At 47.8% G+C, this 26,721-nt stretch overlaps 1 protein-coding gene across 1 annotated transcript; it reads right to left on the bottom strand.

The window, feature by feature from the left end:
- Nucleotides 1–493: 493 nt before the first annotated feature.
- On the bottom strand, nucleotides 494–26,721 carry WIPF3 (WAS/WASL interacting protein family member 3). Its single transcript, XM_039229902.1, has 7 exons — nucleotides 26,532–26,721; nucleotides 24,384–24,515; nucleotides 18,620–19,372; nucleotides 15,560–15,709; nucleotides 14,487–14,588; nucleotides 4,765–4,841; nucleotides 494–2,777 (listed from the first exon to the last, which is right to left on the bottom strand). Exons 1-7 carry the CDS (start codon nucleotides 26,719–26,721, stop codon nucleotides 2,754–2,756), a joined length of 1,428 nt encoding a protein of 475 aa, XP_039085833.1. The 3' UTR covers nucleotides 494–2,753.

Below are 26,721 nucleotides of genomic sequence, written 5' to 3'. Positions count from 1 at the left end.
ACAGAGCACAAGTGGGGGAGGGGCAGAGAGAGAGGGCAAAACAGAATCTGAAGCAGGCTCCAGTCTCTGAGCTGTCAGCACAGAGCCTGACACGGGGCTCAAACCCGTGAACTGCAAGATCATGACCTGAGCCAAAGTTGGACCCTTAATCGACTGAGCCACCTGGGCACCCCAAACATTTTTTTTAAATGAAAAGAAAATATATTTGAGAAAGATTTTCCCTTCGTTGCTTTCCCCAAATACCCATCCGTTCCATTTAGCCACCAAAGCTAGGAAAACACCACGTCGTAGGTTAGTGAGAAACGTCAGCTCAGAACAGAAAGGCCCCATTTCAGACAGAGCACGCTGCAGCAGATGTTGGTTCCTGTGTGAGTATCCCCCGTGCCCTGTCATTCTTAGAAGCTCTTCTAACCCTTAAAAACAGTTGGCTTAGATGGGTACTGGCACCCCTTCATGGGTTTCAACAAGGACACGAGCAGAAGCATTTCCACTTACTAAAGTTTATTAGGTACAAAGAAAGAAGTCTGTGGAGGGCACATCAATAAATACAAAATACATGTGAAACACAGGGGAGCCACAGGCGACAGCGTCCGAGAAACACTTGAGAGCGGTGAGGGTGCTGTGATCCGTCGCCTCTGCCAAAGAGTACGGTCAAGGGGCTACACCTCTGTCCTGCCACAGGCAGGTGGCTCACGAGTTCAAAGGGTGTGAAGTTCAGTGATAGGTCTCGAGGAGAGATGTGATGCCAGATTCCTGAGAGTTCTCCCTAATTGCGATATTTGGTTTCTGCTCATCCCTTCCCTCCGTCCTTGATGGTTTTATTTTTAATTTCTCTCCCAGTGGCGTGGAACGTGAATGTATAAACACCTCATCAGGGCAGCCAGTCTCCTCTGAAGGTGGAATTGCCTTTGTCTTGGGCCTTCTTAATCATGATCATGAAAAGCCTTGTAATTATTTTATACAACTGGGAGGGAGAAGGAGTGGATACCGTTTATAATAAAGTAATTCTGACCTTTTGGAAACCTTCCAGAGCCAATAAAACTAATCAGCTGTGCCCAGAGCTGATGACCTGCAAAAGCTTCTTTTCCATTGATTTAGCAGTTACAATTTGGCATGATTGATTCCCCAGAGAAGGGCACTTGACCTTGCTGAGTTTCCCCTGTCTGGAATGAGAAAGCACAACAATAATGTAGGATGCCATGTTAGTTTTTAGACAACAGCTGAGTGTACGCAGTCACGTCTGCCAAAACCCTCCTGACTGGCTACCTCTTTTGGATGGCTTGATCTGGACACGGTGTCCTTCAGGTCTGAGCACATGAGTGGGTTGTTCTAAAGGACACCTGTTTTTCCACTGCTCTTCCCACCTCTCCCTCTTGATTTCCTTTCATCTCTACCTATTCTGAGCACAGACCCCAGGGTCAGTCTGTTTCCTTTTATTTTCTCTCCTTCCTCTGGTACAGCTTCCTCTCCCAGGACAGGGAGCAATTGGAGTCAGGTGCAAGTGAAAACACGCCTCCATTCTCTGGCCAGCTCAGGAAAGAGGGTGTGAGAATAGCAGCCAGAGCCCGTCCAGACCAGGTCCATATTCAGGGGCCGCTGTAATTCCACACTTCGCCCCCACGGGGAGTGCCTGCCACACGGAAGGGGGAGCTCTCAGACCAGTCAGGTCTTCTTGAGCTCAGAAGGGAGCTGGGTTTGCCTGGCAGGTGCGTCCAAGGTTCCTAAGGGTGGGGGTGAGGCACCAGGTATGTGAGGCAGATATTTGCTAATATGCTTCAGTCTTTCTCATGTCATATTTTCTGTGGAAACCCTGATCCCGGGAAGGAAAAAAACCAACAACTCTGAGATAGAATTTATAATTGACTATAATAATAATAATGAATTATGTATGTTTCTAACTTGCAGAAAAAATACCCAAATCTCATAAATTTCGCCTTACCCTGGCTGCCAGGATTGGGGCTAGAGACTTAGCGGGACAGGAGGAATGAGAACGTGGGCGCGGGGGGGGGGGTGCACTGTAAACGGTAAGAGCATTGGCTACTTGTAGGGTCATTCAGTTACAAAAGGGCCCTGTGGTTGGCATTGGAGGGCCCACACCCACTCTTGCCTTTACTTTGCGTTCTATTTACATTAGGCAGCATAAAAAAAAAGAAAAAAAAAAAAGAAAACCCCTGTACTGCAAAACGGAAGCGAGACACGGCATCTCGCTCACGGGAGGCTGTGTGGCATTGTTGGGTGTGGGGATACACTACTCTCTCTGAGCTGCATCATTTATAAGGCATTATTTGGTTCGATTTTGCAGTTTGTGTGATGAGAATATAGAATCTTGCCAATAAGAAGCTATCATGGATGCTATGACTTTGGGACTACTTGCAAACTAAGGAATCTTCTAGAAATGGTTCAGAATCTAGGAAGGGCCAGCCTGCACGCATATTTACAGTCATGGAATGGACACACCATGGGGTGGGGACAGGGCTCTATCTGTACTGACAGATGAGTGACAAGATGCATCTTTAAAAAATCAGAGAAACATAATGTGGGTGTGTGTTTGAATTACTCAAAAGTCAACTACCGTACGGACTTAAAGCCTGTGCAAACTACATATTTACAATAAATAAATGCTCCACTCTGAGTTTGTATGTGAACTGAATTACAGCTCGAGCGTGGTGAGGACAGACACGTTCTCCTGGGGATGCCCATCTGGCAGGGTGGAGCCCCCGCCGGCTCACAGGACCTTGGCTTCATCTGCCTTCTCACCGGAGTGTCTTTAGGGATAACTGTGGAAAGATGGTGACATTACCAGGTGGACTGAACAGACGCTTCACACACCAACGACCCACCCTGGGGCTGGGCACCAAGGCCTTTCCCCACTCACGTAAGGCTGCCAGGGCCTGATGGCCCCGTCCTATGCAAGGAGCTGATTGTGGGTAGAAAAGGGATGAAATGGGACATACAGTTGGTGGAAGATGAAGACTCAATGCCAACTAATAAACATTTTTGAGACCAAACACCAGTCCTTGACAGAAACTCAAGAAAAGCAAAGAACTTCCTGGCCCCAAGGCCTTCAGATTTCCAGCCCAGGACGCCCCTGCTCATGCACAGATCACTGGGGCCTTCTAGTTAAAAGAAAAGTACCCCGTGGGGCAGTTTGCTTTGTTTATAACCCTGTGATCTCTCCAGGTGATTGCTTTTTGTCTCACTGAAGTAAAAACAAATTACGATGGTATCCAGCTAGATGTAAAGATCTTCTTGACTATGGGATGCTCCAGAGAGACTTTACCATCCATCCTTGCCTAGACTTTCATGGGCTCTGGTGAGTTAAGTGTGTGCCTGCCACGGAGCCAGAGGCCAGACACCGCACAATGTTTAATCAGTCTGGCCTTGTCTGAAGGTAAGGAGGATTCCTATCCTGGCGATTTGAATACACCAGGTAAAGCAGAGAGGTATAGCGGGAGGAGCACAAACAAGGACTCAGAAGTCTGGGCATGTGACCTCGGGCCAAGTTCCTTAGCCCCTTGGGGCTCAGTTTTCTTGTCTGAAAACAATATCATTAAAGGTATTTCTCTAGCTTACATCACAAGGTACCTAAAAGGATCAAAGGAGATCCCATGCGCAAGTTATCTGAAAAAATGTAAAGAACTGGGTTATGTGGGGGCTATTATTTTGATGATTACTGTATTTTTCTGACCACAAGAGTAATGTATTCACTGTAGAAAATTCAGCAATTGCAGAAACGCGCTAGGAAGAAAATCAGGAATCCACTCCCATCTCCCAGAGCGCCTGCCTGTGACTTCTGTGTATGGTCCCCCCTCCTCTTTTGTCCTGTGCATATATGCTTCTCCGTTAACTGCAGCCGTACACCCAGTTTTGAGCCTGTGATAATCCAAGTGGTTATCACAACTCATAGATGAGCCATGGTTAGGAAAGGAGGTGCTTGTCTCCCTGCAAGGAAATGATCCTGGTGTCCAGGACCTTGTTCCGCCTCTCACGTCTCTTCGCATGCTGTCCCATGTAGCTGCAGAAGGGCCCAGTTTGACAGGAGGCCACCTTCTTTGCCACATAGAACTCTGAAACAGGAGGCCAGGGCAGGACTCAATGCATGTTTGCGAAGTGATAAAGGGCCTCTAAAGATGAGACCTTGTTGCGGGCAGTGAGAAACGTCACTTCCGCCTGGGAGCATGAGATGGTCTGCCCAAGCTGCCTTGTGTAAGAAGGAGGGCATTTTGTCAAAAGCTGTCTTATCCCACAAGAACCTGTCTGGTTCTCTCCCCAGCTCTCCGCTAGCCACCAGGACTTAATTTGTGACTAAATTTGGCCAGAAGAAGCAATTTTATCGATGGGAGAAAACCCCCCATGGGTGCGCTAAGATACCCTGCATTCTGTAGACAATACAGAATCCTGAATTCCATTGGATGCACGTTACAGGGTTTTGTTTCCAGGCTTCTTAAGCCATTGTAACCAGGGAAGAATGAATTGGGAGAAGGGGGGGATGATGGGGGACATTCTTGCAGAAGGATTCGTAGGGGGTTCTGGGTTGCCAACCTTGCTCCTGGATGTGATGGGGACTCCCCCTTTCACTCTTCAGAGTTTGAAACTGTGTTTCACTCTAGCTGCAAACAAAGGTACACCAAATGGCTTTCCCTGAGGAAAAAAGAGTCTGTGCAAAAAATGTAAAGCTTTAAGGAGAAAGCACAGCCTCGGCATTTCTGGGGGCTCCCTGAGGAATTCCTGCTTTTACATTCGGACACCCGAGGGACGTGTTACCTGAGAATTTCTGCCTTTGATGTCATCTGAGCTGTGCCCTGCTGCCTCGGCATGGAGCCAGGGACCAGGCGTCCGGCCTGAAAGAAACAGGAACAATCTTACCATCTGTTGGCCCGGGGACTGCCCGTGCACGACATGGAGAAACGAAGACTAAACCAGCACTTAAAGCAACAGCAGAGGAACCAAGGGTAACATGAGCCCGTGAACTTGAAACCTCCAGGCTCCTGGCCCTAGACTGTGTGTTTCCACCCACTGCTTCTATGTCACAGACAGATGCCCAGGCATCTCTTCCAATCTGCAGGAAGGAGAACAGATTAATAAGGTCTGGCATCTAAATGCCCGTGATAGCTTCTTAGCTCCAAACAAGTCACCACCTCCAGACTCGCTCATCTGGCCAGGACCCCAAATGTGCCAAGCGTCGTGCTGGGGTTGGTTGGAAAAAAAAAAGAGTAAGAGGTAAGCATATGCTGAATAAATCAGGCTCCATCCCAACTCATTCTCTAAAATACACTTTGCTTAAATATTACACAAGTTGTACATAAATATATTCTCATTCAGCATTCAAAGAATGTAGGAAAAAAAGGCAATAAAAACCCAAAACAACCTCACGTGCCTCTTTGCCTGCCTTCCTTTGCATCTCATTTTCTATCCTGAAATCACCACTACTCCATGCTTGGCGTTTATATTGCTAGATTTTTTTTTTTTTGGCACTACTTACATATATGTGTATACATGCATAGATATGGTTTGGTTTTAAATCCGCATTCCCAGGCCTTCCAGGACTTTTCCTGGGAGTCACTTGTTCTAAATGGTGTCCCTGGTGCCCCTTTGCTGCATGAAGTATGAGGCTTTTCTGTCCTGCTGCTGTCATGGACTCGGAATTAAATAGGCACGTCCCCACGCCCTCCAGACAATCCACGCTGCTGTGCTACTTACAAAGCAACATGAAAAGCAGAACTACTCATCACAGATCATTTATGATAGTGAAATACTGACAACACCCTGGGCTCAACAAAACTATTTAGGAAATCCAGGGTTCACTACCTTATGACAGAGCATGAAGTAGCCAAAAGCCCAAGTAAATTGGGGTGATGTCTGAAATTTAGGAGAAAAAAGCAAGCTAGAAACTGTTTAAATAGGATGACTTGACCTATTTTAAAAAATGAAAATAATATATTAAATTGGTTCCTCCTAGATTTACTGGGTTTTTTTTTTTTAATCTCTTAAAAATACTTTTTAAGTTTTCTACAATGAACGTGTAAGTCATCTTAAGCATCTGTTAAGACACAGGTTTTTTGGAGGGCGCCTGGATGGCTCAGTTGGGTAAGTGTCCAACTCTTCGTTTTGGCTCAGGTCACGATCTCACTGTTTATGAGTTTGAGCCCCATGTTGGGCTCCTGCACTGACAGTACAGAGCCTGCTTGGGATTCCCTTTCTCTCTCTCTGCCTCATCCCCACTTGTTTTCTCTGTCTCTTTCAAAAAAAAAACTTAAAAATAACTGTTTGGTTTTTTTTTTTTTTTTTGGTTTATTTTTGAGAGAGAGAGAGCACCAGTTCCCCTTCAGAGAACTGCTGGGCAATAAGACCAGTTTCTCTGTAGGAAAGCCGTGCCCACTAGTCTTCATAACTATAACTGGAAACAATAGCAGAGCTAAAGGAGAATCAATTTCTTCATAAAACAGGAAGAAGAATTTTGTGTCTTGCTATAAAAGAAACTACTGCTGTTAGAAGTTGGTGGCCTAGAGTTAAAGTCATGGTGCTTTTGATCCAAATACTCCTTTAAGGGTGTTTTCATCCATGAGATGCCACTAGAATTGCTCAGATTTCAAAAAGAAGAGCTCTTCTGTTGAAATACTCCTTCACATGGGCTGTGTTCCCACAAAAGAGTGTTTCAAGTTCTTTAAAACAGTAGTGTTTGAACTTTTGGCAACACCAACTTGTATAAGAAAGAAAGTTTAAGGACGCTTGGGTGGCTCAGTCAGTTAAGTATACCACTTAGGCTCAGGTCATGATCTCATGGTTCGTGGGTTCAAGCCCTGCATCGGGCTCTGTGCTGACAGCTCAGAGCCTGCAGCCTTCTTCAGATTCTGTGTCTCCCTCACTTTCTGCCCCTCCCCTGCTCATGCTCTGTCTCTCTCAAAAACAAACATTAAAATTTTTTAAAAATAATAAAAAGAACTACAGTTTATGTCCCTACGTGATCCCGTATGTCTAGGGCCCCGCAAGCAGCCTGAATGACCATTGTGGAGGCCTCCTGGCAAACAGATGGCCCTCCTTTCCCGGTTATTGACAACGCTGTGTAGCAGGAGCTGCTTGCTGTGGACGAGATCCTTCTCTGGATTGTGGGGCCTTAAAGAAGAAAGTCTGAGCTGGGGCTGAAGGAGCAGAGGCCTGAGGGCCATGCTGGCTTCCAAATTTATTTTTTTGTCATCTGTAAACCAAGCAAGCCTGTGCCTTTTTGCAGCCACAGAGATACTTTGTTTGGGGGGGGGGGGGTCTTGGTGGTTACTGGCTTATTATATAATAAAGGATAAAGATGAATAGCGAAATGAAGACCGAAATGAAGACGTAGATAGGGCAAGGTCAGGAAGGGTCCAGGGAGCAAGAGTTTGTCTTCACAGAGTTGGGGGTGCACCACTTTCCAAACATATGGATGTGTTTGCCAACCTAGAGGCTCTCTGAATCCCCTACTTTTGGGATTTTTACTGGTGTCTTTGCCTTGTAGGTAGACGTGATTAGTCATTAACAAAACCTCCAGTTCCTCTCCCCTTCCAGGAAGAAGGGGGCTGGGGCTCAAAGTTCCCAGCTTCTAATGATGGCTTCATCTTTCTGATGATCCACCCCCATCCAGGATCCCACCAGGCACGGCCTCATGAGAACAAAATGTGTTCGTGTCACCCAGGAAATCCCAAGAGGTTTAGAAAAGCTCTGTGTCAGGAACCAGGGTCAAAGACCACATATTTTGGGCACTTCGGTGGCTCAGTCGGTTGAGCGTCTGACTTCGGCTCAGGTCATGATCTTACGGTTCATGGGTTTGAACCCCGTGTCAGGCTCTGTGCTGACAGCTAGCTCAGAGCCTGGAGCCTGCTTCAGATTCTGTGTCTCCCTCTCTCTCGGACCCTCCCCTGCTCACACTGTCTCTCTCTCTCTCAGAAATAAATAAAGCATTAGAAAAAAAAAAAGACCAAATATTTGAACAAAAGGTGCTTGTAGTACTCTTACCCCTTAGAAAGTGACATGTGTTCTAGGAGCTTTGTGCCAGAAACCGAGGGCACAGGTGAGATATATATTTTCTATTATTTCACAGGATACAATTTAACCCATCCCACTCTCCTTCCGAGAGTGGGCTCCAGGAGCTGTATTTGTGCCCGTATGGCTGGGGAGGTCCGGGAAAGTCACATTTTTCAGGAAGGGTGCCTTCGGCACAGAAATACTTCCACGTCAGAGGAAAAAAAAATTCATTCTTTAGCCAACAGGAGGATGGACACTGCAATAACTGGAGAAGGGCCAGAGAGGATGTACAGGCAGGGCTGGCTGTTCAAGCCGCATCTCTGAGAGCCTCCCAGAACTCCCACCAGCCTTGCAGCGACTCAGCGCGCTGAGGGGTTAGGTCAGCACAGAGGTGGGCTCCTGGAGAAGCACATCGAACTGGCAGCTCGGGGCCGGCACAGGCTCTCCGTGCTAAGGTCCACGTGGCACCAGGTGGAGAGGTAGGAAGGTGTGGTGCAGAGCACCGGACACAGAGCAGAGACCCAGCTGTGACCGGGGGTGGGGCAATCTATTTCTGCCCCAGTTTCTTCAGCTGTACTTGAAGGAGTTGGTCTGGATGACCTCAAAGGGCCCTTTCTTTCTAACGCTGGATGCCTCTCACGGTCTCTAACCAAAGCAAATGACAGGTTTTGTTGGAAATGATAATTCTAGTATGTGCCAGATCCAAATCTTAGACAGTGCATATGTGGCCTTTCCTCTCCTTGCCCACCGTCATGTCATAGGTGAGGTTGGTGTTAGCGCCGCCACTCCTTTTTGGACCACTTACACTTGTAGAGATTTTAGCGGGTCACCCTGTGTACCATGGGGCCACACTTCAGGTGCTCAGGCCAGGGGCGGGCCAGTCAGATTCTCTCCCCCAGTATCCCGGAATTTTTTTTAAGTTTATTTATTTTGAAAGAAAGAGAGAGTACATGAGTGCAGGAGGGGCAGAGAGAGGCAGAGAGGGAATCCCAAGCAAGTCAGTGCAGAGCCTCATGCGGCTCACAAACATGTGATTCCAACCCACGAACCATGAGATCATGATCTGGGTGAAACTAAGAGTCAGAGGCTTAACCGACTGAGCCATCCAAGCACCCCTGCCAATAATCTGGAATTTTAAAATTAGTGTTAGTGATCAAAAAGTAATATATATTTGTTCCAGAAAACTTGGACAAAACAGTGAGGACTAAGGACAATAAAAACCACCCAGCATTCTACCTCTGAGCACTAACCACTCTGAACACTTCAGTGTATATGCTTCTAGCCTCTTCTCTCTTCTCTTTATTTGGTCCACAACTTCTCCTCCCTCTCTGTATAGATCCACAAAACCATTTCTTTATTGAAGAAAATGATAACGCAGAACAAAAGTGATGGGGCAGGGAGGGCTATTAAAGAAAGGCAGTCAGGGAAGAACTATCTGATAAAGTGCCATTAGATCAACGACCCAGAGGAGGCAGGGAGTAATTCTCATGGATATCTGGGAAAAGTGTCCCATAGAAGGAACAGCAAGTACAAAGAACCCAGAGCCCAGAGGTGGGAGTGTGCTTGGAGTTTTCTACCAGCTCCAGGTTGTCTGTGCCATTAGAGCAAAAGGATTTGGTTTTGTGGGGTGTGGGGCTGGTTGTGTGGGCTCTTCATGTAGGTCTTATGAGCCATAGTGGGACTTTCTGATTGATATAGAGCGAGAGAATTTGGAGCAGTGGGTGGCCTGACTGGACTTGGGCTCTGGACAAACCATGAGGCCTGCAGGATGGGGCCGGGAAGCCTGTCGGTAGGTTTCCTGCTGTCTCCAGGTGAGAAATGACAGTGGTTTCAGCCAAGCTGAGAGTGGAAGAAGAGGTGAGAGAGATAAGATCAAAGATATATTTCAGAGGAGGAGCCCCAAGATTTTTCTGGTAAGTTGGATGTGGAACAGAAGAGAAAGACAGAAGCCAGAGATGACTCCAAAGTGGTTCGGGTGACAAAAATGGAGAAGCGGCAAGCACAACGTGGAAGGAGAGAAGAAAGAGAGGGCTGCTGGGAAATCTAAGTGAAGATGTGCTTCAGAAGGAGGGAGTGATGGACCCTGGTTAGCATCTCTGACCACTGGCTTTGGTGACACGGAGGTCCCCTGGAGGCCTTGCTAAGGGCTCTTTCCATGGCATGGGGGTGGGGGGAAATGCCTGAAAGGGCAGAAGGAGAGGAAGTAGATGCGGCACTGGCTGTGAGCAGAGAAATGGCCCAGGGACGTTTTATAGGCATGATAACACCTTTGCCTGTTCAGAGGAATAAAGGAATAATCTAGAAGGACAGGAATAGTGGTAACAGAATGGGATGCTGGAAGATAGCTTATGAAGGAGTGAGGTCAGCAGTGATGATCAGGTGCTGCTAAGGGAAGCACAGGGCAGACTCCTCACCACCCTTCTGCCCTCCGCAGAGGCAGACATAAATGCGCGGCCACTGGCAGTGTCTATGGATTTTCTCAGTCTTGAGACAGCTAATCCTTTGATTTCATGACATGAACCACTCAGTACTGTTAGAGTGGCACTTGGTGGAGAAGTTTCTTTGCTAATGGAAACCATGGTGGGTAGTTTCGCTGTAAGTGTAATGTAGCTTTTTATGTTTTACTATTCTTTAAACATTTTTTAATGTTTATTTATTTTTAAGAGAGAGACAGACAGACAGAGTGCAAGTGGGAGAGGGGCAGAGAGAGGGAGACACAGAATCTGAAATAGGCTCTAGGCTCTGAGATGTCAGCACAGAGCCTGACATGGGGCTTGAACTCATGAACTGTGTAATCATGACCTGAGCCAAAGTTGTACACTTGTCTGAGACACCCAGGCGCCCCAGTAACTCTTTTAAAATAGGAACTGGACCATAACAAGAAACCACTTCACGACTGTTAGGATGGACAGTGTCAAAACAAAGCAAAACAAAAAACAGAAAAAAACAAGTGTTAGAATCCTGTGTGCTCTTGGCGGGAATGTAAAATGGAAATCAATATGGTGGTTCCTCAGAAAATTATTAAAAACAGAGTTACCATATGATCCTGCAATTCCACTCTGGGCATATACACAAAAGAATTGAAAGCAGGGACACAAAGAGACATTTGTAAATCCATGCTCACAGCAGCTTTATTCACAATAGCCAAAGGTGGAATACACCCAAATGTCCATTGATGGATGAATGGATAAACATACACCATACGTACATACAATGGGATATTATTCAGGCTTAGAAAGGCTGGGAATTCCGACAGATGCTACAAAGTGAATAACCTTGAGGACATCATGCTAATGAAAGAAGCCAGTCTCAAAAGGTCAAATTTTATAGGATGCCACATATATGAGGTAGCAAGAGTAGTCAAGCTCTTAGAGCCGGAAGGTAGAATGGTGGTTGTCATTTTACTGGGTTGACTGGGTACGGAGCTTCAGTTTTGCAGGATGAAAGGAGTTCATGAGATCATGACTTGAGCCGAAGTGGGACACTTAACTGACTGAGCTACCCAGGCACCCCAACCTACTTTCTGTCTCTAAGGATTTGCCTGTCTGGGTATGTCACACAAATGGAATCATACAATATGTGGCCTTTCATGTCTGGCTTCTTTCCCTCATCATGATGTTTTCAAGGTTCATCCATGTTGTGGCATGTATTGGATAGTATTCCATTGTATGGCTATATGTTTTGTGTACCCGTTCATCAGCTGATGGACAGTGGGATGTTTCTATCTTTTTGCACTTTTTGCGAATAGTGCTGCTGTGAATATGTGTGTATGCACTCTTGTTTGAACCCATTTTCAGTTCTTTTCAATGTATACCCAGGAATGGAATTGCTGGGTCATATGGTAATTATATGATTAACTTATTGAGGAACCTAATGAATTAAGAAAAATTTTTTGAGTATTTATTTCTTTTGAGAGAGAGAGAAAGAGAGAGAGAGAGAGAGAATCCCAAGCAGGCTCCACCCTATCAGCATGGAGCCTAGTGTGGGGCTCGAACTCATAAATCACAAGATCATGACCTGAACCAAAACCAAGAGTCAGGCGTTTAACTGAGCCACCCAGACGCTCACTAATGCATTTTTAAACCATTGAAAAACTAGGTAAAATCATCCTACCAAAGAAAGAAAACAGCTAGTAGCTGCGGAGTGGAGACCGTGAGGAGAGCAGGTGGAAAAGCTAAGCATTAGGGGATTCGTGTGCTGTGTGTGTGTGTCAGGAGCAGAGCGAGAAAGCAAGCCAATGGAAGGAGGCATAGCCGGAATTGCTACAAAAAAGCGTGAAACAGAACCAACACTGTCCCCCAGACATGAAGAACTCTAACTTGGGGAATCAGTTCAGTGGAGAGAAGGAAGAAAGCTGTAAGGAGAAATGTAATCAGACAGCCATGAACTGTATCAGACTCACGCTAATAGAATTAACAAGCTTCTATCCCGTGGCTCACAAGCATGGCAGGAACATGCAAATTTAATTGCACAAGGAAGCCACTGGGATAGTTTATGCCTGTCAATGTCACGTCAATCTAAAACCATACTTTATTTTTGAAATTGCAGATACCCTTTCTGGTCTGTAGGATGTTGGCTCACTTTCTTTTCCTTTTTTTTTTTTTTTTAACTGCATATTCTTGAGCATCAGATTATTTTTTTGTGTGTGGGGACTGATTTGGCCACTTCTCTGAGATAAGAGGAATGCAGGGCAGACTGCCCGCTGTGCCCTCCTGGCGAGCCGTGTGAGGCACGGTTTCTCTTCCATTCTCAGGGAGGAGACTGGGCACCGTGGGCTCAATGTACAGCTTGCTTTAGAACTGACTGAGTGTGAAGGTTGAAGGACTGCACAGCAGTCTACTGAGAAAGGCAGTATAAGAGGAGACTTTGAGGGATCTGCTTTTCTGGAACAGTTTAGGGCAGAGATAAGCAAAATATGGCCGGCGGACCACAGCCAGCCAGCACCTGCTCTTGTAAATAAAGTTTTATTGGAAGACAGCTATGCCCATTCATTTATATATGGTCCATGGCTCTTTTTAGGTCAAAATAGCAGAACCAAGTAGTTGTGACCAAGAACATATGGCCTCAGAGCCTCAAATATGTCATTTCTGGCCCTTCAGAGAAAATGTTTGCTGACCTCGGTTTAGAGCAGGGGCCAGGTGTCACATTCACGTGTTACAGTCTGGGTATAAGAGAAGGGTGGGTTTTGTGGCATGAAGGTGGCCAGTGAGCAGAGCCTTGCTTAGGGAAAGGAAATGAGCCTTGTAGATTAGCGGTGCTGACAATACTGACTTCATCTTTGGCCCTCCATCCTACCCTGCTCCTCTCCCCCTCTTTCTCTTTAAGTTCAGAGCAGCAGTCTTTATGTATTATTTAACAAGCACACAAGGCCACTAGTGTCTAATGGTGCAATCCCACAGGCCAGCAGAGAAGACTTGCCCAGGTCGATTCCAAGGGCACCTGCGACCTGAGCAGGGAGCAGGCTTGAGCTCCCTGGTCTGCCTGAAGGGAGATGAACCCTGGAGAAGGGCTTCTGCCAAATTTCCTCTGAAGGAAAGGGTCAAAGAGCCCAGTTGATGGTCTTGGGCTAACCCAGGACACTGACAATTTTCCAGGCTAGTCTACAGATGTCTGGGATTGGAGGCCTTACGTTGTGGGGGCCTTGCTCACATGACCCTTACCCCATGTTGCTGACTCTGTCCCCTTACCAGCTCCTGCCCAATCGGATTAGCTCAGCCCTGGACCGGGACTGGCTCATATGAACTGACAGGCAGAATCACTGTGTGGTTTAAACGCCATCTTGCTTTTCTTTGCTTCCTGTTCTCCTAAAGTACTCGCCTCCCTGCCCTTTTGGCCCTGAGGGGCAGGCCAGACTCTTTCTCTTCCACTCTAAGGGCTAACTAGGTAAGCAGAGTGAAGGCTTCTCCTTGGAGGCTGTCCCCACGATGACATTGGGAACAGGCAGGTTCTCCTCAGGCTGAGATCTTTCAGCCTTGGCTGGACATTGGAATCACCCGGCAGCTTTCAAAAATACTGACACCTGGGTCCCACCCTGCATATTATGATTTAGTTGGTGTGGGTGCCGCCTGGCCATTGGGATTTTTAAAGGTTGTTTTAATGTGTCTTCAAGGTTGAGAATCATTGATCTAAGGGCATTCTCCATTTCACAGTCTGCTAGAGTTCTGAATTGGGGTTTTTAAGAATCTTCCCTAGTTATTAGTACAAAGCTCCCGTGTCCCATTTTGCTGTTGTCTTGAGGTGTTCAGCTTCCTTGTCCAAAGGCCTAAGGAGGGGAGGGACAAGTGGTAAATCCGGGCACTCAAATCCAAAGTCAAACAATCATTGCTGGAGTTTTGTAAAAAGCTTTGGGGCCAGGGAATGCTCTGACACTTCCAGAAGCATGGATGGCACTGTATCCTTGCAGTAGTGAAATCATAGTGTCAGCCTGTAGACAATCAATCGCACTAAGCACTTAATTCTGGGTAGAAACCACTTCCCAAGGTGGTACTTACTTCTGGGAATCTTGCTGGGGTAAATCTTCTGGCATGGTTTATACTCATCTGGAGGAGGAAAATCTTCCACAGTATGAAACGTGAATTTAGATTCAAAGTCATCTGCACACATGGAAAAGAGCAAAATTAACTCTGGTTGTTGTGGTGACCCAAGTTTTGAAAAGTCCCAAGAGCACACAGGTTTGCCGGCTCTGGGCAAGGGTTTTAGGGGCTGGGCTATTACCCCCTAAGGGACCCATCTACCTCTCAGTGTTTGCTGTTTGGCTCAGACAAGGGGAATCAGGAAAAATGAAGCCGACAGACTCTCCCTGATCACCCACCCCCGTTTGCTTTGACCAACATCTGAAGGAAGTTTCTAAAGGGAGAAGTGCCACAGGGCTCTCCAGGGTCCAGAGTCAGAGGTGGGGAAGGTGACAACAACAAGGCACCAGCAGAGTCCCTGTGGCCTGAAGCTACTCCTGAGCCCCTGGGAAGGCTTGTGTTTGGGAGCGGGGAGCAGAATAGGAGTCTGCAGCCTGGCTGGTGGGAAGGAGTGTGGCCCGTGTCAAGTCGGGGTCGCAGGCTCCCCAGAACAAACATATTTTCCCTGAGTTCCCGACTGCAAGAGAAGAGGTTATGTGGCCCCTTCATGACTTCAGTCCCTGCTTTGTGATCTAGGCTTTGTGTCTGACCCCAGAGACCTTTCCTTCCTGTGTCTGTATTTGCGCCCTACCTGTCTCTCTGGCTAGTGGGCCTTCTATTATTTTCTCACCTTTTCCAGATAACTCTATTCTTTTCTAATCCAATGTGCATGGATTTCCCCGTGGAGACAGACAGACACACAGTTTAAATGTTGGTTTTCTTCCCTCTTCCTCATCTCAGTTCGATGGTTCGAGAATAGGTTCTGGAACCCCCCAGAAAGCCTCAAGAGGAACCCTCATTCACACAACTTGCAGGTTGTCGTGTGTGGGAGTGAGCTCCTGCATGCACCCTGAAGCACGCACCCTGAAATGGTGGGCTGGCAGACTCTCCCCAGGGCCCAGGGAAGTCGCTTCCTCACCCGCAGCCGACATGGCAGAGGTGGGCCCACTTACCGATGATATGCAGGCTTCCGTTGCGCAGCTGACCTCCTGGCTGCTGTGTCGGGGTCCAGGCTGGGGCCTGCTGGCTCCTGCTTGAAAGCTCCGTGGTGGGTGATCTCGCAGGCGGTGCTGGGGGTGGATTTAGCTTCCCCCCACTGGTCCCTTAGAGGAAACATGCCAGTGTATTGAGAGACAAGTATGGCAGAGGCTATAGCTTCCTGTGAGAGGTGAGGCACTGAGATCTCTGGATGTAGCATGCTACAGCGGATGAAAAGGCAGCCTCTGGAGCCAAACTGCCTGGGACCGAATTCCAGTTCTCTTTCTGGGATAATGACACAGCGTACTTGTGCCCCAGTTTCCTCAGCTATGAAATGAGATAATAGTACACTCTCTTTCTAGGGTTGTTGAGAGGGTTGAATGAGTGAAGTCAAGTGGCGTGTAGTAAGGGCCCAATAAATGTTAGCAGCTGTGACAATATTAACGGTGGCAACAACCTTCAGTATCAGACGGCACTTTTCAAAGAAGGGGAACCACTGCAGAGTCCGAAGGAAGGGAGGGACTGTCTGTGGGTGAGGCACAGTAGCAGGCGGGACGAGCACCCTGACGGAGCTTGCTCCTACCCACCCCCCCCAGGATTCTGCTCACAAGGATTCCCCTGCACGGCAGACCCTCTTTTTCCTTCTAGTCAATATCTAAATCCACCCCGCCCACCAGGGCGCAACTCAAGTCCCACCTCCATCACCAAACTCGCCCTGATGGTGTCTGTGGGAGGCTCACTCTCCCTTGCCATACTCTTTTGAGTGACTCTTTGGCAATTAAGAAGCAGCTGTCTCAGCACGTCAGTGAGGGTGTTCTACCTTCACCTGCTGAAACGATGACCACCACACCACCATTATCTGTGACAAAATGTCCATGATTGCAACCTCTTTCTCTACCCGCCCCCCACCCAGTTGGCCTGAGGTAGAAATTGCCCTCATTTTGTTTGTGGAAAACTAAGTTTCACCTCCAAAGACATAAGGAGACAGGCCAGACAAGCATCTACTCCTGGCCTTGAGTTTACCACCCCAGTCTTCCTTTTCTCTGAATCAGGACCCACTAGGATCTCCTGGCTCCCATAAGCAGACTAAAGGGGTGAAGGGGCTACAGTGGCTGCTGACTCCCCTTCTGGAGGACAAGCTGTCCCTCCCCATGGTAAGGAGATAACAGTGAGCCCCTGCTCTGTGCAGTGCACTGCAGGCACATTCTCTCACTGAATATCCCTAAGGATCCTCCATAAAAGGTGTTACTTCCCCACCTCCCCCCAAAAGCAAGATTCAAAACATCTAAAAAACTGGCATGAGGTGACACAGGAGTGAATGGGGGGAGTGGATGGGGAGGCCAGGTTGAATTCAGATGTCTCTGAATCTAAGGCCTTGTTTTTTTTCACCACTCCCTGGACCAATCATAGGATGCTCATTGGTAGGGATGCCGGCCATATGGCAACTACTCGGTTGAAAACAGAATGCCTCAAACCTTATCTCTCATGAGCAAGAACCTTGAACTTACACTTGCCCTGGGGCTCCAGGGCGGCTCAGTGGGTTAAGCGTCCAACTCTTGGTTTCGGCTCAGGTCATGATCTCATGGTTCTGAGAGGTCGAGCTTAGGTTTCTCTGCCCCTCCACCAACCAAAATAAATATATTAACTTAAAAAAATATATTCTTGCCCTTTGTATCAGGAATTCCTTGTTCGGAACCTGTCTTTTCAAAATATACAAAAGGTAGGTGACAATTGCTATGGAAGTATTTCCTGCAACATTATTTACGATAACAAAAAATGGAATCAACTTCATACTAGAAGTCTGGTACCAGTACGCTTCACATCAGTACGCTTCTGAATAAACTTTCACAACTTGGCAAGACTGCTTTCGATGTAAGATTAAATAGAAAGAGAATAGAAATGTTTGAATTGTATATTCAAACTTTGTAAATATGTAGATATAGCCTGAAAAAAAAAATGACGGGAAGCACACCCAAGTAGGACAGTTTTTATTTCTGGGTGATGTTATTTTGGTGATTTCAATTGCTTTCTATTTGCTCTACAGTGAGCTTGTATTATTTTTAATTCAAGGAAATACATTTAAGAAACCTTCTGCATCAAAAGAGTTTCTTAAAGACACAGGAATATTGTGTGTGTGAGTGTGGATGTGTGTTGGGGTGAGTGTGTGAATGGTGTTTATGAGCATGTGTGTATGTGTGTGGACACGTGGGTATTCTTTCCATCCAGAGGACACCAGAAGTGAATGAAGCCTCCTCACTATGAGGAAATCAGTTAGGGGCACGCACACTCAATCCAACATCCTCTCTGCTATGTATATGACAGAATTACTTTTAATATTTGGCTCGAAAGGCAGACCTTTAGTTTTCTTGAGTCAGCACGAGAACCTGCCAGAAAGAAGGCAGAATGCTAATCCAGTCTGCAGGGGGCCAGTGCAGATTGTGGCTGGGGGCCAGCCTGTAGTAACTCAGGCAGAAACTGCAGCAGAGACCTGGTTCTGGAAACAAACTGCCTCCACAGCGCCCTCCACCGCAGAGAGGAGATTTGGGTGTATGAGTGACGAGAGTAAGAATAAATAGCCCTTCTCTAGAGCTCAGTGTTGCCAGGCCCTGATCCAACGATCACACGAGGTGGGAACTATTACTATCCTCATTTTACAGATGAGGAGAAGAAAGCACAGAGAGGCTAAGTAATTGTCCAGGGTCACACAGCTAGTAATTGCAAGGTGATTAAGGCCAGGATACCTGGCTAGTGTGGTCCGCACCATCTTGGATACGTCTTTCAACCTCTCTCCCCTTGGTTTCCTTCTCTAACATGAATACAACACAAAGTCCCATACAGCACATTTTATCCTGCTCCACGAGGGGCACGGATAGCTCGGTTCTAAAACAAAATCCTAAGAGTTAAGACATCTCAAGGTGTCCCCAAGTGGCTCATAGGAGCAGGCCTCCGGCTGCGTCCCTAGCATCTCGGTAATTACTGGCAGGGCTGAGGGGGCCTCCAATATGGCCGCCCTGGACTGAGACAGTGGTGCTTACCTGGGCCCCGGCCTGGCCTCTTCTTCTGCATGAACATCTGGGATCCCGGAGGGGCTGGCGGTGTAGGCAAGGCTTGAACGCTGGACTTGGGTGGCTGGGCCTGGAAGCTGGGAGACTTGGGGGGCAGCGGGGGTGGGGCTTCACTGCTGTTGTTAGCTCCTGGCAGAGGAGGCGCAGGCACAGAGGACCTCGGGGTACAGGAGGCATAAAGAGGGGGTGGGGGCGGTGGGGGTGGTGGGGCGGGAGGCTCCCGCACATCTTGGGCAGGGCTTGTGGCCTCTGCATTGAGCCCCGGATACCCACAAGGTGGGAGGAGAGGGAGTGGAGGGGGGATGGGTGGTAGATGCAAGGGGGTTAGCTGAGGCTTTGCTGCCTTGTCACTGAGAAGGGAGCCCAGGGGGAGCGGGGGTGGAGTTGGGGGAGGGGGCGGAGGGGGAGGGACAGAGGGGAGAGGGGGTGCAACCACTGGGAGGTTCCCTTTGGTGGGTGGGCCAGGTGGGGACACCAGCGGAGCTTTGGTGGGGGAGGAAGGGGGCAGGGGTGGGGGCAGGGGTGGAGGAGGTGGGGGTGGGGTAGGCGGCGGTGGGGCGGGCATGCTGGGGCGAGGAGGGACTGCCCTGACAGCACCGCCGTGGGCCTCAGAAGCATTGCCTAGCCTGGGAGATGCAGGGGGGTTAAGTGGGCCACTGATAGTTTTGATAGGAAGCCGGGGAGAAGGCGCCCGGGAGCCAGGGGCCTGCCCTGTCTTGCCACCTGGAAGTAAACAAGTTCTGAGTTAGCTCAGCCACAGAGGAAGGAGGAACCCAAGTATGGGGGCAGCTATGACAGACACTGTCCAGCGCGATGTCAGCGAGCCAAACAGTGGACTCTCTTCCTGCTCACGTAGAAACCTCAGGTGCGGCAGCTGTCACACGAAAGGGCCAGCTGGACCCGCCCCAAGATCCTTGCCAGCACCAGCCTTCCTGTTCCAGCCCGCCTCTGCTCTCACCTGCCAGGGGCTGGCGAGTCTCCCAGCCCAGGGCACAGGGCTGCTCTGACCTTCTTTGCCCTTCCTCACCTCAAGGCCACCTTCACACTCATTCACCATTACCAACTGGGTCAATCCAGTTGGATACCCAGCCTTGACATCTTAGTTCCGCTCCTCAGCTGTGCCAACCAGAAGCTCCTTGCTAGGGAGGTTTTCTTCAGTTTCAGCATTTTGTGAACACGGACTTTGTTTTTGCATCAAGACCAGAAGATTAGTCATTCCTTGAATATATAAGTAACTCACGAGTCAGTGGAAAGACACACTGCCTAGGGGATCCGAGTCCGATGACCTCAAGCCTTCCGGTCCCATAGCTCTGGAATTTCAAAGCCTCTTTTCCCAAAGACATGTCCATTTCCAATGGGCTCTTTGTCTCCTAGTTTCCTGGCCTCCTTACCCCACAGGCCCATGAACCTCCAACTTGAAACCCAATGCCTCTTTGGAAGTCAACACATCTGGAGAAGCAAGCACAGTACTGCTCACAGTAATATGTGTTTGAGGCACTTCACGGAAGACTGGGGTGGAGGTGCTCCCTAGGAAGGGCCTTGCACTTTGCATGCCCTTTCACTGTGCTTTCCTACCTTTTTATCCCTTACCTAGGAGAAATATGCTCCTCTCCCTGTTTACTGCAAGGAAATTCTGCAGTCACCGCTTAAAGGTGTCCTTGAAGCATCACTCTCCACTCAGGAGGCATATTAGAATACTTCTTCTAGGGGCACCTGGGTGGCTCAGTCGGTTGAGCATCTGACTTCGACTTGGTGGGTTCGAGCCCCACGTCGGGCTGTGTGCTGACAGCTAGCTCAGAGCCTGGAGCCTGTTTCAGATTCTGTGTCTTCCTCTCTCTCTGACCCTCCCCTGCTCACGCGGTTTCTCTCTCTCAGAAATAAATAAAACATTTAAAAAATGTTTTTAAATAAAATAAAATAAAATGAAATACTTCTAGGTTAATACAGTGCTCTCCCTAATGGAATTCTAGGGAAGCCATCTTTTCCTCTTCTTGCACCCTTATGATTTATAACCCTCATGAAAACACGTGGAGAATGCTTGAAGAGATGGTCGCTTCTCAGACCTACAGCTTCTTGGATGTTGCAGAATAGGAAGCATGGCTTTCGAATCAGATTGTACCCGCCCTGCATCGGGTAGCGGTTCTGAGCTTTTCTGCTGATGAGTCTCCAGGGGTGCGTGGCCACCCAGGTGCAGGATGGTACCCCAAAGTACTTGATACCAAAAGCCAGGCTGATCAAAGCAAGGAGTGGTGGTCGTGATGCTGGGGCTGAAGCTCGGCGGGCAGGATGACAGTATCTGGCTTTTCAAAAGGATGGTGACCCTCCTCTGGCTATGATGTGACAGTTCCCTGGGTAGCACTGCTCTTTATAAGTCTCAGCTATGGAATGGCTGCTCTAGGGTGGTGGCCCCATTATTCCTCTGCTGAGGGTTTCCTGTGGGATGGTTCTGGAAGAGATAATGTCTTCACCCTGAGGCACCCACGCTGGCTGACTTGATCCCCTCGGGGCCCAAGGCAAGCACCGCCGTAACAGCTAGCTGACCGTGGCCAGGAGTGAAGGCCTCCACCTGGCCTTTCCAAGGATAGGAGCTCCCACCACCTGCAATTCTAACATTAGACATTTTATGTGAGGTCTAAGGCAAGTATTGGGCTCAGAGATTCCTGCCTCTAAGGTCTAAGCCTGTTTCCACAGCGCATAGAGTTGAAGACGGAGGACCAAGGCAGTTCGCTGACTAAGCCGAGGCTTCCCTATATGCCCACTTGCTCCCTGAACTTTAAAGGAATAATATGTTTCAGGAGGAGCAGATTCAGCCCCTGAGTAACCCATCCTGACTTTCTAAGTGACTAAGGAAGGACACCATGTCCCCAAGATTCAAAAACCCTCAGGATGAGTCAGTGAAACGCAGGTTTGCCTTGCTTACTAAGCAGCCAGGCAATCGAGACGTGGGCAAACCTATTTTTATTATGACACGAACAGCAGAGGCAAAGAGGGCCCAAATCCTCGTTTGGCTAATGTTCAGGCTCACCCTAGGATGAAGCAGACAGCTGGCAGCACACGTTCAAGGTGAGGCCCACAGGAGAGAGGAATTAGCATGAGTGCAGACTGGAAAGCCAGGTAGCACGGGGTCCGTGGAGAGAGCCAAGGGGAACAAGTGCCAAGGGAAGGAGCGAGGAGTTTGTATATTTATATATACATAATATAAATGCTAACCCTAGGAATCCAAACAGAAACACAAAAGGAAACCACAAAGTGGGTGGGGAAAGGCCAGCCTGAGTGCATCAAGAGCCTATGGGTTACCAAAAGGTGACATATGTCTTCTGCCTTCAGTCTGTGTATGTTTCCAGAAGATCTCGGACTGCATGGAAGTCTCATTACACATTCCATAGTACCCAGCAGTGTTTATTCATCCTATCTTATTTTAACGGCCACTCCTTCAGAGCGCTAAGCCAGGGCCCCGTTATGACTTTTAAAGACATTTTATGGATGTGTTGCTATAAAGGCAAATAGAATCTTTGACCCTAAAGGTGATTTTAAAAGAAATCCAAACATTTTCATGGACTCCCCAAAGTGCCATGAGCACTAGGCTCTGTGCTTTCTGGGTCTAATGGCTCTATGCAACCATGCTACCTACTTATACATTCCACTCAACCAATATTTACTGAATACCTACCATCCATCAGGCACTTTTAAGGCAGTGAAAAGAAACATAGTTCCTGCCTTCACAGAGTTTACATTTAGAGGGAGAAGACAGACGTGAGCTCCCCAGGAAATATATAATATATCAGATGGTGAAAAGTAATACCAGAAAATGAAATCAAGGTAGAGGGGATATGGAGTAAGGGGGTGGGACTGATATTGTATGGGGGTTGATGAATAAAGCCTCACTGAGAGCTCGATCAGGTGCCAGTTGAGCAGAGACCTGAAGGAAGGGAGAACATGAGCCATGTGGACACCTGAGGAAGTGTTTCCGGTCAAGAGAGCAGTCAGTGCAAGGGCCCTATGGCAGCAACATGCCTGGTGTGTGCAAGAACAGTCAGGAGGCCAATGTGGCTGGAATGGGGGGTGCATGCTAGCACGCGTGTAGGCAAGAACATGAGAGAGGTAGCAAAGGCCAAAGCCCTTCTCTCTGAATGACCGGGAAGCTGACGGAAGCATTCTGAGAAAACAGAGCCATGCTGGGTCTTACTCTGACATGGCATCCAGTCCATGCATCTCATCTATTTATTGTCTCTTGTCTTTGAGCCTCCATCCTCATCACTTCATTATGACCATCATCGGTCACTTCATTATGGATTTCCATCCCCTCTACAGAAATGAATCCTTGTCTTCACAGAGTGGCTCAAACACCAGACACTTGTGTCCTACTGGACACAGGTAGGAATGGGGACAGCCTGGCTTCCTTTGGCTGGTCCCTGTTAAAACCGACTGGATATTTCTCCTATCTTTACTTCTGTGAAGACAAACTAGTGGACATTGTATATCTTACAGGATGTTTATTTGATGCCACTCAGGAATTTTGAAAAAGAAGGCGGCCCTGAGAAATGCCAACTCTCTTTGCCAAGCCCTTAGCAAAAGAGAGGAAATGAAATGGCCTCTGAGAAGGTTCAAATTGGATCTCAAAGCATCCTAGTGCCCTTATCTTTGCTGGACTTTATCAGCTGGTGACAGCAGCAAATGTACCTCATTATGTCAAACAGCTACAGAGCCACATGGCAGAAGATTCTATACCAGCAATGTTTGGGGCTTGATAGCCCCAAATTCTTGGAATTTATTTCAGCTTGCTGGCTAAAGAGAACAATAATAGGAAAATATTTCCATTACACACAATAAATATATATTTGCCCAATTTTAAGGCAATGCTTTCAAACATCTGATACCCACTAACACACAAACGACTGCAGTAGACTGGGTACAGAAATGGCCTTGATTATCCACTCCTTCTTGATTCCTGATTTGCAGATCCTCTCATCAAGAGGTGAAGTCTCTTTCTCCACCCTTGTTTCCGGGCCGGCCCTGTGGCTTGCTTTGGGCAAGAGGATGTGGTAGGAAGTGATATCGTGCCAATTCCAAGACTAAGTCTTAAGAGACTTTATTTACTTCCGTCCTCTTTGTTGGAGCCTTCCCACCAACATGCACAAACTCCCAAACTGTCTGCTACATACTGAGAACTGTGTGGATCAGTCAGGTCTGCCATCTCAGCTGAGGCACCAATGATACGAGAAATATAAGATTATCCAAAGCCAGTTACCCAAGCTGTAGATACTAGACAGGGCCCAGCTGAGACCACCCTAAATAGTCAACCACGAACTATAAGCTAAATAAGTGGTTGTTTAAAGGCCCTAAGTGTTAGGCTATTTCATTACACAGCAACACCTACCTGATACAACAACTCACATCACAGGGATGTCACCATGATTTTCTAATGCGATTTACACCCTTCATCTATACTTTGCAGTCTGAGCCTCAATCACAGCATGGCTAAGCCTACACACTATGGCAAATCATTCTTTGATTATTACAACGGGATGATTTAAATAGGATGATGGTTTCCAAGATCCCTTGAGCATAATGCTTTGGATACTTCCAGTACATGCTCCCAAATCCACGATCTCCTGCTCTACGACTTTTCACTAAACACACGTCGCAACCCTCATGGCACGCGAAAATCGCCCTTTTGATTCTACATGCTAAGGAGAGAAAGACCACGAGGTAGCCGGCCTGAATTGTTCCTTACCTGCTGCATCCCTCTGGCCTGCTGGACGCAACACAGGAAAGCCGCCAGCAAACAGACCTCCCAGGGCTGGGGGTGTGCTTCCACCTCGGGCGTTTGCAGAGCCTCCTCCTTCTTTGCTGGTTCCCTTAGAACCTTTGCAGAGAAGAGGCAGGTGGATGAGGAAGTGTGAGCAGAGCTGAGCCGCCAGTTCTCACCCCGGGGCTGTGGGCCAGCACTGCCTGGGGCAGCCTTCCCGTTCTCCCACCTCTAGCGGGCATCTTTCCCAAACCCCTCTGCCTAGATGTTGTGCAGACTCCTGCATCCATGTTGTCTGCTGCTCCCTCTGACCCACCAAATAACTGACCGTCAGCAGCTGAGCGCCCTGAAAAGTGGCCAAAACCAAGGGTCCTAAACGCTGCCATTCCATAGATGCCGGGCAGGGGAATGGGTGGCACCTTCCAAATGAGAACGCTCACACCCTGCAGGTGTGGCGCTGGCCCTATTTTCAACTCCACGGTTGTTGTGGGAGGACCAGACAGAGAAAACCCACAGATTTAGTTCAGTTGGTAATTTTAACTTTTTGTCCACAGAGTCTGGCTCGGTACGGCAAGCAGGAAGTGAAGGTCTGCAATGATTTGTGCTTTGGCATTTGCTTTCTCTGTCTCCCTGGCTCTCAGGGAGTGAGAGCCCCCTACCCTTCCCTGAATCTTTTCTTCTACAGTTGAGAAAGCTCGTGAAACCCTGGGGGACAGGGGTCACTAATTCCAGCCTTCCAGATGTGTGTGATAACCAACTACGTACGATGAGAAGACATTCAGCTTGGGTAAGGATTCCTAGCAAGAAATGTTCACAGCCTGCGGCTAACTTGCACAGAGAAAAAGGGCACAGTGCCCACTGGTGGATGGATGGGTTTAGATTATTCCGAGTCTTAATATACATTTAGCTATTCATTGGAATGATTAGGAAGTGAGTGTTCCAATCAAATGGATTTCTCTGGTCATTGGGCTTAACCAATCAGATAGTGGGTCTAACTAGAAACTAATTTTTATTGCAACTATTGAAAATACTTCTTAAAAGAATTTGTGTATCCTTGTGTACTAACATATATAGCTACAGATACTAGATACGATTATACTGTTAGGACTATCCTTGAGAATTACCATCATGTGCATCATTGAAAACTATATGAACACCTAAGAGATGACATTGATAAACAGTTCTGCATATATTATTTCAACCTTCAGCAATCCTGACAAAAAAAAAAAGCAGGTATTTTTTTTTATCTCCCCCATCTTGTCGATAAGCAGATGGAACCTCAGAGAAAACCCCAGATTTGTCCGGTAGCAGAATCAGGACTCAGCCTGGGTCATCTATACTCTATACATAGGAAGGTGCAGTCATCTGACCCTATGAGAGAATTCTGAGTATGTCTTTTTCCTCGTGAAAACAAAAACTTGGCATATTTTAATGTTGAGACTTTAATTTTTTTCTCATTGAGTTGGAGGACATGCACACGGCAGGTGATCTTTAGAAGTTATCTCACGGTGGATAAACACAAAGTGAAACAGCCAGACAATGGAATACGAGTCAACGGTAAAGAGCTGGCACATGCTTTCGTATGGGTGAACTGTGAGGACAGTGTGCTAAATGACGGAGCCAGTCACAAAAGGCCACATATTGTACGATTCCATTTATACGAATATCCCAAAGAGGCAAATCCCCATAGACAGAAAGTAGCTGTCAAGGATGGGGGAAAGGGGCGGAATTAGAGTGACTGCTAATGGGTATGGGGTTTCCTTCTGGGGTGACGAGAAGGCTCTGAAACTAGCCGGGGGTGATGGCTGCAACCACATTGTGCAAGTATAAATGGCACGGGATTGGATGCTTTGGCGGTTAAAATGGCGAACTTTATATTTATGTCATTTTATAGTAGGTGTATTTTATCACAATTAAAAAGAAGCTATCCCACCATGTTTTTGTTTGCTTAGCTTTTGAGCAGGGTAGAAGATACACTATACACCATCTGCAGACCTGGAAAGGAACCCCCGAGGCTCATACATTGAGCAAGTCTGCCATGTGGCCCAAAGTGGGTCCTGGGTATCTGCCCTGAGCAAGCCTCCCAGCGCCTGCCCTAGCCTCCCAGCAGGCCTGGCCCGGTGGCCCACTTACTCTCAATTTGTGGGGCGCTGCGGTCATTGATCTGCGTGACTTTCCGCAGGCGAGTTCCTTGCTGGATATCAGCCAACAGTGCGCTCCGACCTTTGGGGTCTGCCTTTCTCAAGCTGGGAGTGTCTGTACCTACCTGTAAGGGAATCAGAGGGATTTGATTATAACAGCATATAATCACACAGTCCACCAT

Source organism: Hyaena hyaena, unplaced genomic scaffold (genome assembly GCF_003009895.1).
Source record: "Hyaena hyaena isolate Hyena2069 unplaced genomic scaffold, ASM300989v1 scaffold_40, whole genome shotgun sequence".
Taxonomy (NCBI): domain Eukaryota; kingdom Metazoa; phylum Chordata; class Mammalia; order Carnivora; family Hyaenidae; genus Hyaena; species Hyaena hyaena.
Note: the sequence above shows the minus strand (reverse complement) of the source record. Positions and strands in the feature narration are given on the sequence as shown.

What these genes read in the sequence shown, in the direction of transcription:
- WIPF3 (XM_039229902.1), bottom strand. Translation starts at nt 26,721, where the DNA reads ATGGTGGACTGTGTGATTATATGCTGTTATAATCAAATCCCTCTGATT. An exon ending in CAGCGCCCCACAAATTGAGA is followed by an intron (nt 24,516 to 26,531) that starts GTAAGTGGGCCA and finishes TTCTCTGCAAAG; the next exon opens with GTTCTAAGGGAACCAGCAAA. An exon ending in AGGCCAGAGGGATGCAGCAG is followed by an intron (nt 19,373 to 24,383) that starts GTAAGGAACAAT and finishes GTTTACTTCCAG; the next exon opens with GTGGCAAGACAGGGCAGGCC.